Consider the following 12,814-nt stretch of genomic DNA (forward strand, 5'->3'; position numbering starts at 1 on the left):
GATGCATATGCTCTGTCTTGAATCAGAAAAAGTGTCTCTCTTTGAATCAACAAGTTCCCTGCAAATTAGCTGATAGATCAACAGTCTAAGCTTTCTCAGTTCTTATAACTCCTACTGTGCTCAGTTTATTCTATTATTTCTATTTTTATCTCTGAATTCCTCTCCCTTCCATCATCCCAACTCACCACCTATTAATGATCAATGACTTATCTTTACTTTACGTAAAACACAAGAAATCCACCTTTCTAGCAGTATGTGAATCCAACAATCCTTAAGTCATCTTCCTACAGTCTCCAGTTATTTGATTTGTAATTTTGGAAGTTAAAACTCTAAAAAAGTCACCTGCAGATTAGCATGGACCACAATGCCCCATGGCCACACTTACCTTGATCATTGCTTTAACTTCAAACAGGACTCCTCAGGACACTTATTTATCTGAAGCCCTTAGTACAGTGTCTGTCATATAGCAGGCATTTAATAGATATTTTTTATTTTTGACTGCTTGAAACACAGGTCTCTATTTGGTCCTCAGGACAGTCTCTCCTCAATTTTTTTATCTGAAAGACCATCCACAAGTTGATTTTTATCATTTATCCTTGGATATATTCTTTCCCCATCTATTTCAATAGACAAAATGATTAAATGTGAGAGAGAGAGCAGAACCAGGACATTTTAAATTTCTTCCACTTGTGATCTCTTTTCCTCCAGGAAGTTTTTACACAATCCTTAATGTTAATATAGGTATATAAAATAGGTATACAAAATGGATTTTTTTAACTAATAAGTCCACAAATCAAACATTTATTGATAATAAATCATATTTTGCAATCTGCACATTCAGTTACATGATCTCATATGGGGTTGTGACCCGCAGTTTAAGAAGATACTAAAAATTAGTTTTATTCTTTTCAAGTCTTCACCATAACTAGTCCTTTCCCCTACCAGTCTTTGTAGAAGGAGTTTCCAACTCAACCTGTTGTGATGAATCCTCCAAATAAAGAAATCATTTGTAACACTTCTTAAAACCAGTCCATCTTCTGAATGAGCTTAAAAATTTCCCCTTATTTCTGCTACTGTATTAGTTTGCTTTGAAAACCCTTCCTTAAGTGCGCAGAGGAAAACTTTCAAAACAGCCCTTATTCCATGATCAAGATTTGTCATAGAAGAGAGTTCATATTCATAAGACTTTTCTGTATAAGAATTTGTCAGGAGGTCCAAACCAAATGTATGCTTTTCCCTCCCTGTGCTATCTTATCACCCAACAAAAACACCGCCCACAGTAAGCTTCCACTGGGGCATCACTTGTGTAAGGGTGAGGAGTAGGGGAAGAAGGAAAACAGCTGGACTTACCTCCCATATGGATGTTTCTCTGGTAGCCATAGCACCCAGAACCAGGATCTATTACGTTGAAGCAGAGATACATTTTTAACTTTGTGATGATCTTCATTTTCAGATCTTTTTTTCTTACATAACTTCTCCAGTTTCCTCTTTTTTGTGATGAAAAATTATTCCAACACCAAATCCTATAACTAACTGCTGTCTGTTGAATGGCTCTTCAAAAGTCACCTGAGATAGAGCCATATTTTGGAAGGCCATGCAAAGTTCTGAGTACTCCACTTTAAGAAGGCCATTGACAAGCTGGAAAGTGCCCGGGATCAGGAAACCATGGAACAAAACATTTAGGAATCAAAGGGATAAAGATAGGGGCAGTTAGGTGGTGTAGTGGACAGAGACAGAGAGAGACAGAAAAGCAAAAACAGACAACAGAATGAAAGAAACTTTTTAATATTCTAAGCATTGGGGGATAAAAAAAAAAACAAAAACAAAGCAAGATATTGCTTTCAAAAGACTGAGAAGAGTCATGAACCAATCAGGATAGCAGGGGCCCAAGGCAGGTATCCCAAATCTACAAGGATCAGATTCTCCAGGGTGATTTAGCTGGAACAAGAGACATCTGGAAGTCATAGGAAAAGCAAGCAGAACTAATTAACAGCAACAATGCAACATCGATGTAATTATGGTTTCCAGGCTAGAAAGAAAAGGAGCGTAAGGAATGGTGCACTGTGCCTGAGCAGATGGTAGAGGCTAGGGTGGGATGTGAAGTGTAACTGGGGACTGCTACCTAAAGAGAGCAGGCAGACCTTTGTGGCTTCCAAGGAGCCTTCCAATGATGGGATTCTATAACCCAACAGTAATTTGGATAACATAAGGAATCTAAAGAGGAAGGTGACTTGTCTAAGACCACACAGTTAGTTATGTGTCCAAAGTAGAATTCAAATCCAGATATTTCTCATCCAAGCCCAATGTTTTACTTACTAATCTATTACACAAAACCATTTCTCTAGTCCAATGCCTACATTTTCATAGATGAGACCTCAGAAAGTCCCCATCTTTGAACCCAAGTCATCAGACTCCAAACACAGAGCTTGTTTCTGCACCCCACACAGTTGACTTCTTTCTGTAAGCCCAATAGAAGACAAGAGTGAACATCAATGGACTGAATGATATCACCCAAGCATTTATTCTGCAGGAAGTTCATTTATTACATAGCACACAAATCAATTTTTTTCTTAAACCAACACTCAATAAATTTACATTGACCTAATTTCATATTGTAAATGGTATCAAATTAGAATTAACTTTCGAGGTCCAATGTTGCGTTTTCAGTGATATACAGAAGCAAACTAGAAAATTAACCAGTCAGTGATTTCAATGCAAGAGCAGCTCATGTGTACAAAATATTACATTGTGTTCTAGAAGCATAAAATCTACCATCTATCATGGAAAAATTACAAATACTCCCCAACCCAATCCCCAGGACAGTCACTTGCAGAACATCATTCTGTTTTCTAGATCCAGGAAATAGATTTATAATCAATTTATCAGGCTTCTTTTGTCAAGATTTTGCCACCTGACAAATAACTCCAACCAAAATGACTCCCACATACTCAATATACAATAACTAATAATAAATAATTCCAATCAATGCCAAGCACTGTGTTAAGCACTGGGGAAACAAAGGCAAGTAACAGTCCCTAAGTCCAGAAGTTCACATAGATCAAACACATAGATCCATTTCTTCATTTTTAGATATAGAAACTGAGACCTCACCAGGTTATGTGACTACCCCAAAGTTCCACAGGGAAGAACTGAACTCAAGTCCTCTTGCTCTAATCAACACTCTCTTCATTGTACTATGAAGCCTCCTAGGTTTTCTATGACCAATGACATCAAATCATTCCAGACCTGGAACTGAAAAGGAATAGAAATGTCAACTAGTCCAATCCCTCATTTTTAACATGAAGGAAAAAAAAGACCAACCAAAGAAAGTAAGGGACTAGTCCAAGATAACATAAGTACTAAATGACATCAGACATATTTGAATCGATAGTCTCTGTCGGAATACAGCACCCATTCCACTGAACCAATCTGCTTTTCAAAACTGGATCGTGATGCACTGCAGCTGTCTCAAACTGCCTTAGGGAACTGATGGTTAAATTTTTAATGTGACCTGTAACACCTCAGAAATCAGCAATGGCTACAAATCAGGGTGTTTTATTAATTATCTAGACTTGGAGGAAATGGAGATAATAATGCTGATTAAACTTTAAATAGTGTCATGCATTCATTTTCTTTTTCCTGGAGAGTTGGTTGTTAAATATTTACCAGCATACCTCTAGCTAAGGGTATCATCTTTGAAATAAATACAAGACAACTCATGGAAATGAGCTTTTCTAAAAAGAAGAGAAGAAAAATTACCTTTTCTTACTTAGAATGAGTTCTCTCTCCACTACCACCCCCACTTGTCTCTCTGGCCAATCTCATTTCCTACTTCCAAACAAATCTCCATCTTCCCACAAGATAATTTAGACTGTGTCTCCAAGGAAACAGCATTTAGAAGAACATTCCCATCACCTAAACTTAACTGAAATATCCCCTGAGAACAGGAAGTGCTCAAGAAATGTTTGTCAATTTAATTGTTTTGGTTCTGAAGTAGTTGCCATTTACCTATTTGCTAAGAATACATTCTAAGTCTGTGATCTGTGAAGTATCCCTTTCAGAGAACAGCACTGGACAAATTTTCAGCAATCTCATGCACATTTGTGAAACCATGTTATAAAGAATTTGATGCAAGAATAATAACAAAAATAGTCATAATAATTTTATATGTTCCTTCAAAATCTACAAAACACTCTACATATCTCATTTTTCCTCACAATAATCCTGCAAAATGATGACGTGCCATTATTATCCCCATTTTATAAAAGAGGAAACTGAGACAGAGATAAAGTTTTTTGTCCAGGGTCATACAGCCACCTAATGTCTGAGGAAGGGCTTGAACACAAATCCTCCAAATGCCAAATCCACTTATCTATAATACTGCACAGCAATAACACTGTACTTTCTATGATCTTTGGCCATGTGTCCATCATTCTTTTGGAGAGAAAGCCTGGCTGTATACCATTTACATTGCAGGCAGGGAGAATGGAACTGAGCTATTGAAAGGGAGAGTTCAGCTTTTTACATTTCTTTCCTCCAATCAACAAATATTTATTAAGCACCTGTTCTGTGCAAGGCAATTTTAGGTGCTAGAGATACAGACACAAAATTATCAAATACTCCCTACTCAAGAGGAAATTCTAAAACCAGAGATTCTTAAACTGGGGTGAACTTTTTTAATGTTAATAATTATATGCCAATATAATTACCTTTATAGTCTTCTGCATTTTATTTTGTACATTTAAAAATATTATTTGAGAAGTGCTCGAGAGGTTTCATTAGAATCCTTGGCATAAGAAAGGTCAGGAATCCCTGAATTCCATACCCTAACCCTGCACCCCTCAACCAACAAAACAGGAGCCAACTAAACTCTCAAATCACTCACTAGGAAAATACACAAATAGAGCCCAAAGGAAGAGTATGAGATGATGAGGGATCAATGTCTCCCTCTTTCCCCCTAGTCTGTCCCATAATGTTAATTTCATTCTAGCCCCCAGTCTTGGGGACTAACATTAGACTTGCTAACTTTGCACTCCTTTTAAAAATTACAACAAAACCAGGGGGAACAGAGGGAATCACCTAAATTTGCTGCAAAAAGATGCAACCTGTGCTTTCATCCCACCTTCAGTGGTGAACCACAACACTGATGTTTCATAAGTTTTAATAGCTGTTGGATAATTCCTGCCAATTGTTTTAAGCTGTGTCCTGATATTCTCACACTCCTGCTGTCTTATTTTGCACATGAATCTATAACCTTTCTTATATGGGAATCACAACCCACCTCCAGCCCCAAATTCTCCTTGGCAGCCTGGGATTCTTGTTTGTCCAAGATAATTCTCTCTCGGCCTTTGTTGGAGAAGATGGGGAGAGAGTTGGATTCAACAGATATAGACTCTCCTTACTCCATCACCTTCTTGGTCTATCCCTGGTAAGGAAGTGAATGAATAAGGATGCAGAGAATATCCACAATGGATGAGAAGTACTAAAATTAGTCTCAAAATCAAAGCTTTAAGCTTTTAACTGGTGCTCCAGTATGAGCATGGAATTTGGTTAAATTATAAATACAATTATAACAATAGCTGGCATTCACATGGTGTATATTAAAGTTTGCAAAGCAATTTATGTAGCATGGGGTGTCCTAAAAGTCTTAGCATAGTTTTAAGCTCTTAAAGACTTTGGGGACACTAAGCCTTACCACAGTTTTACTTGGTAGGAATAAGGATTCAGAAAGGACCTTGTAATTTTACTGGTTTAGCAAACTCCCTTTGTTAATATACCTTGGTGCCTTCTCTGCTATTTATAATATAGTCTAAAAGAGTTGTTTACAGACAATTAACTAGTTTACCTAGAATCATAAAACCAGTATGTGTCAAAAATTGTCCTTGAACTCAGACCCTGACTCTAAGGTCAGCTCTTTACTCAATCTCCCATGCCCTCTTTTACTGTAAGGATTTATCATCCCCATTTTACAGATAAGAAAACTGAGGCTCAGAGTGCTCAGTTGACTTACCCATGGTCACACAGCTAACAAGTCCAGAAGTGGAATTCAAACACGTCTTTGCAAAGTGCTCTTTGCACTATAATATGTTATCTCCTATTTGTAACGTCTCTGAATGCGAGCACAAAAAGTTATGAATTTCTGTGTTTCCCATGCCTTGCACATCTTAAATCAGTAGGGAGCTGTTGAATGAATGATCGAGAAACACAGTACCAAGTACAGCACTCTAAAACTAGTACAAAAAGGGCCTTATCTGTCCCAGAAAAATTAAGCTCCAAGGCCTTTGTAAACTTAAAGGCTGAACAGACTTTCAATATGAAGCTCATCTTTCAGCCAACAGAAACTTTCCCCTCCTCTGGATGTTCATAATTCCCATTATCATTAATAGGAGGATACAGATCAGAAGAGGGTTAAAACCAGTTAATTCTAAATTCCAATTCTATCAAAACAAGGAATTTTATTTACCAGACAAAATTATATAAATAGCAAAATACAATATTCATACTTGCTTAAAAAGCAAAGTTTATACTCTCATTGGTATTAATGTCTCCATGTCTGCCCACTTTGAGTAGTTTATTTGGTTACTTGGCCTGGGCCACCCCCTGTATAAAGGGGATCCTGAAGTTCCCTGCTGGAGGTCTCTCAGACCAGGCTGGAAGTTCATGCTGCAAGGGAGTCCTCCTGGGATAGAATGTGTGACTGAGATCATAACTCAGGAGGCAGCTCAGAGACGCCATGTAGATATCAGCAAATCGAGACAAGCGCCTCAGGAAGTATGTGGGATTCTGGTCTGTGCGAAACAGGCTTCCAAACTGGGAGTTGAAGAAATTTTTGGTCATTTCTCTGTAAAAGTAAAGAGGGTGAGAGAAAGTAGAATGTTAAAACCAGGCTGCCATGACCAAAAAAAGAAAATGTTTTTAAAATGAAACTATCACAAGCATCTAATTTTTTATTCAGACATCTTTTAAAAGAATAAATTCATAACTGAACATTAATTTTCCACAAAGAAATCCTCTCACCCAATAATTTCTCAAAAGTAATTCCTATCAATTTCCTCTCTTTGGGGCAGCTAGGGTAGCACAGTAGATAGAGCACCAGATCATTTTACAGTTGAGAAAACTGAGGCAATCAGAATTAAATGACTTCCCCAGGGTCACACAAATGGTAAATGCTTGAGGACATACATAAACTTGGGGAAAATGAGTCTTCCCAGCATCAAGCCCAATACTCTATGCATTATGGTGCCACCTAGCTGCCCATTTGGCAAGATATTGATGCATTATCATCGGAGTCATCGATCCAGCCATTCTGGAAAGCAATTTAAAAACATGCCCTTTGACTCAGAATTGACACCATTAAGCCTATAAGTTAATGAAGGTAAATGAAAGTCTTAAAGATCCATACATGTGCTAACTATTATCATTATTATTGCTGTTGTTGTAACCATTACTTTTATTATATTCCATGGAGTTTAGAAATTAATGAAAAAGACAGATGTAAGAAATTATTTATAGCAATTCCTTTTATAGTGACAAGCAAATGAAAAGGACTCATATGTAAGAAATTATTTATAATAATTCCTTTTGTAGTGACAGATAAATGAAAGACTCATATGTAAGAAATTATTTATAACAATTCCTTTTGTAGTGACAAATAAATGAAAAAGACTCATATATAAGAAATTATTTATAACAATTACTCTTGTAGTGACAAATAAATAGGAAATAGGAAAAAACTGAGAATGCCTAAACAAAGTATGGTACATGAATAGAATAGAGTGGTATTCTCTTCTCAGAAATGACCAAAGAGGTAGTTTAAAAGAAACCTGGGAAGACTTATATGAACAGATACAGAATGACGTGAGCAGAACCAATAGAACACAGTATACGATGTCAACAACACTGTCAAGAGAAACCTCAAAAGACTTAAGAATTCTGATTCAGTGTATAAGCAACCAGGATTCCATAGGACCAATGAAGAAGTCTGCTGTCCACCTCCTGGAAGAGAGGGGATGGATAAACCCTAGACGAAAAATGAGACATACACATCTATGATATGGGCAATGCAAAGGATTTGTTTTGTTTAAAGATGTGTATTTATTACAAGGGGTTTTTTGTTGTTTTCTTTTCTTTTTTAAATTGGGGGAGGGGAGGTTGAGAGAGATAAAATGATGTTTGTTAATTGAAAAAATAGAATAAAAACAAAAAAATACCTGCCAAGACCCAGCAGAGAACACTTCACTTTGATGGATTTTCCCAAACAATATTAATTTACATCATTTGAGAGGGGTGACTAGTGTGAAATTCAGAACCACTTAAAAGAAAACATCTTAATTCGATTTTGAGAGTAATAAGAAACTTTTCTGATTGGATAGTCCAATGATCCCCTTTTACAGATGAATAAATTGAGAGCCTAAAGAAATTAAGGGATTTGCCTAAAACATATAGCAGATTCATTGAAGAGCTGGCCATAAAACCCTACATCCAGCCTTCTTGCCTGGGACTCTTTCACAAAAAGTTCCTTTGAGGACACATAAGCACCACAAATAAGAGGTGCCCAGGTCCTCCTGAATCTGAAGTCCTGCTAGATTGGCTTCTTGACATCTTCTTCTTCTCCTCTCCCTGGATTCCTGATCAAGGCTCTCCCAAAGGTCAAAGCCTCTTACTGATCATATCTTGCAAAGGTATGACAGGAAGGACAAAGAGACTACACAGAAATGTGAAGCTTGTCCATAGTGCTTCAAGTCTCTCAAATGCACAAAAATTAGAGAAACCACAAGAAACCCAAGAAACCTAACCATTATATCCTTCTATTTTCCACTGAAACCAACTAGGGGAAAAAGGCTGTAGAATTGCGATTTCAGCGATGTAGGGCAAAGCTTCTTAAACTATGGGGGTCAATTAACTGAATGGGAGGGGATCGTGAAGAATTTGGCAACAGTAAAAGGTTTTTGAAAGCTCTACATCCTGCAGTATCGAATATTCCACCAAAATTTAATTCTTTATGTAAAAACAAACAAGCACATCGTCTCATCAGTACATAAATTTGCTTTTATTTTAATAGATGGTAAATTTTATGTATACCAAAAAATTATTTTAAAATAAATTTCTTGATGATTTATTATCAGTAAATATTTGATTTATATACTTATTTTATATACCTTTATACTTGAAGTCACAAAAATTTCTTGGACAAAAAGAGGTCACGACTGGAAAAAGTTTGAGCTCCATATAGGGATCTCCCAGAGAAACTAACTCCTCCCATTGCAAAGGGGTACCTTCTCTACTACTTGTAGTCTTAGAAAGTTGCCTAGAGCACTAAGGTTACTTTTTTTCAAACACTTTACATAGTATTGGAAATAATCATTCTTTAAATATTTGGCAGAATTCACTTGTAAATCCATCTGGTCCTGGGGCTTTTTCCTTTCTTAGAGAACTCATTTATGACTTAATCAATTTCTTTTCCTAAGAAGGGTTAAACTTCAACATGACATGGATTGCCCAAGGTCATCCATTAGTAAGAGAAGGTACCAACTGAATCCAGATATTTCTAGCTTTGAATTTGGGTCACTAGCCACTACCCCATATGACCTCATACTGAAAAATTAGGGGATGGGTTTTGGAATTGGACTTGTGATCTCACTGGCATCAGAAACTCCCAGATGAGCAAATTCCCTTTAGCAATGTAGATTAGCATCTCTTACACAGTTTGGAGTCTTGGAGAAAGCAATCAGATTCCTAGAAACACCTGATCCACTGGAAAGTTTATAATTTACTGGCCTTCATGAACCCTATGGGTTTTACCATCTCCCAAACAAATTGGGAACCACTGACTGAGGAACAGCTGAACAAACTATAGTCAACAAATGTGATGGAACATGATTGCATCATAAGAAATAATGGATATGAATATAAAAAATTCCCCAGAAATCTTCAAAAACCTTCATGAACTGTACAGAATGAAATAATCAAAATAAGTTACACAATACTGTTGGGGGTGGTAGCCCCCTTTGATATTTCTTGTTTAATCTCCAACTTCCTTTGGGCTAGTTTCGGTGTTCAGCCCCCATTCTAATGATCTGAAATTCCTTTCTGGGGAGAGATTGAAGGAGATAACAATAGAGAATTTTTATCTTATTTACAATAATAAGAAAATTCCTGTCTTATTTACAACAACAGAGAATTCTTGTATTATTGACAAATATCTCCAGAACCTCTTTGATAACATCTCTGTGCAAACATTGTTTTGATGACTCTAGTCATCATGTATGTATATAAGGAAGGCTGAAAAATGAAATCTTTGCATTTGGTGTGTACTAACCAAATTCCCGTCAACGACGTCCCCCTTTTCAGGCAGTTTGGGTCTTCCTGAAGGCCAAATGCCGGTTCTATCCCTTTACTATCAATAAAGACTTTGTTTCCATACAGCATTAAGTAGCAAATTCCTTTGCTGCCGAATCCGCCCTTGGTTACTTTGGGGAAGGAAGGAGAGAGAGAAAAGGAACTGACCCATCTCGGTTTAGAACCTCAGTTTACTCCTCATCAAATACCACAAAAAAACTTAAAGGAAAGAAATGCTGAAAGATTCCAGGCCAGTGGTCCTCAAACTTTTTAAATAGGGGCCAGTTCACTGTCCCTCAGACTGTGGAAGGGCCAGACTATAGTAAAAACAAAAGCTCACACTCTCTCTCCAACCCTCAGCTCATTTGCCATAACCAGACTGGCCCCATAAACGTCCTCAGCCAGCCATATCTGGCCCTCAGGCCATAGTTTGAGAATCCCTGCTCTAGAGGAATAAAAATGAAGCATGACTTCTGGTTTTCATCAGAGCGGTGGTGGACTACAGGTATGGAATGAAGTATACACTGCAGAATAGTCCAATGCATTGTCTGGTTAAATTTCTTTATTAGGGAGGGAGCTTTGAGGGTTGGAATGAAGTCCTGGAAAAGTGGCAGTGATGAAAAAAATTTAATTGAAACTGGAAAATCAATTTTTGAAAAATCAATAAAACTTTTTTTTCATCTCTACTTACAATTGTCCTCTTCAGGTAAGAATGAGGGATTCTTCTGATTAGGGAAAAAGACAAATGGAAGGAGAGGATAGGGAGTTTTAGAGAGAGAGAGAGACTACATTTAAACAGTTACAAGACCCAAGCCTTACCTCATCTCCTTTCTTTCCTTTTTCCACTCTTGCAAAATCATCTGTGATGTGTCATCTCTGTGAATCTAAGGAACAAGAATGTGGCTGTTAGGCTGCTTTCTTTCCTATTCATCATTATATTCTTATGACTCCCACTTCTTCCACAGGAGTCCTTTATGGATACCTTATGATGGCATGGAAGTAGCCCTAGGTTCTCAAAAACACAAGGACTGGGCCTTTAGTCCCCCAAGATGGAACATTTATAACACAAACAATGAACTGTGATCATTTAAAGCCCAGCCTGGCTAAGGACACAGAATTTCCTCACCAGAAGGGTCCCGGAGTGCTACATTTTATTTTGGCTACAAATGATGGAGCCATGATAAAATGGAAAACAAATCTGGGTAGCATTGGCAGAAAGGCCCTCACCAATGAAACCAAGAAAAAGAAATAGGGATAAGCTAAGGATAGCAGAAGAAGTACTGGGATAACGACTAGATTGGTGATTTGATCTATATAAGAAATTCCTGGTTGAGAAAATTCCCTCTGATTTCCATGCAAATTTGAAGCTTCTATCTTAGGGTTATAACCAAGAGCTTATATGACTGCTGTTCCTATAGCCCTAGGCAAAGTACTGAGCCCCCTGGGCTCCTCCCATATAAAAAGAGAGATAGATTAGGTGAGTTTAGGATGTTGCCCTCCAGCTTAAATCAGCAGTTCCATGTGTCCTTTGAGAAATTATAGTTCATAGTATTTCAACACTGTCAACTCCCTACTTCATTCTCCATAACAATTGCCCATCTCTTCCAACCCATGCCATATTTACAACAGATGGTTTAGCTTTCTATTTCCATGGGAAGATTAAAGCCAGTCAAGGTAGTCCCACCAGCCCGCTTTCATTCTGTCCCAGGGCCACAGAAGGTGAATCTCTCAATAGCAGGGGGGATCAAATACTTGGACCACCAGGACTCTTGAGGGTGACCCAAACCAGATTAAAATGTAATTGAGGAGGCAGCTAGATGGTGCAGTGGATAGAGCACCAGCCCTGAAGTCAGGAAGACCTGAGTTCAAATCTTGCCTCAGACACCTAATACTTCCTAGCTGTGTGCCCCTGGGCAAGTCACTTAACCCCAGTTGTCTCAGGAAAAAAAAAAAAACTGAGATAGATTTATAATTACTAAATAATCACTCATTACTAAATAATAATAATTGTTAAATATTTATATTTATAATGTATTCAAAATAAAATACAAATATTGCATTTTAAAACTAAGTCAATAGATAACCCAGAGGATCCTTTTTCTATAAATCAGTGGCCCCCATTTCTAAATGAACCTGACATCATTGCTTTAGAGCATCATTTCCAAATTTGCGGGATTTCCTCCTTGCTCATCCAGCTCACAAAATCTTAGAATTTAGAATTGTAATTGCAATAGACTCACCACTCCCTCTCTCTTTTTTGGGTAAGGGGTTGTAGGAGGCAATACATTATTTTAGAAATTTAAGTCAAATACCAAAAAGCTGAATAATCTTCTCTGGAACACCAGCTAAAAGTCACCTACTTTATTAACCCAGGTCATTTACCCCATTCCGGATCATCATCTGTTCAAGACCAAAGATGCTCAACAGCACCTCCCAAATTAGGCCTTTACTGATCCCTGGCCAGCAGGTTCCCCAC

General features: G+C 37.5%; 1 protein-coding gene across 1 annotated transcript in view; it reads right to left on the reverse strand.

The window, feature by feature from the left end:
- Positions 1–2,518: 2,518 nt before the first annotated feature.
- Positions 2,519–12,814, reverse strand: part of NT5DC3 (5'-nucleotidase domain containing 3) — a 92,517-nt gene continuing 82,221 nt past the window's right edge. Inside the window, exons 13-14 of the mRNA XM_074271421.1 lie at positions 11,158–11,222; positions 2,519–6,841 (exon numbers count right to left, since the gene is read on the reverse strand). Of these exons, the coding sequence (XP_074127522.1) occupies positions 6,580–6,841; positions 11,158–11,222 (327 nt within the window). The 3' untranslated portion in view covers positions 2,519–6,579. The remainder of the gene's footprint in view (positions 6,842–11,157; positions 11,223–12,814) is intronic.

The sequence above is a fragment of the Sminthopsis crassicaudata genome, chromosome 5 (assembly GCF_048593235.1).
Source record: "Sminthopsis crassicaudata isolate SCR6 chromosome 5, ASM4859323v1, whole genome shotgun sequence".
Lineage (NCBI taxonomy): Eukaryota > Metazoa > Chordata > Mammalia > Dasyuromorphia > Dasyuridae > Sminthopsis > Sminthopsis crassicaudata.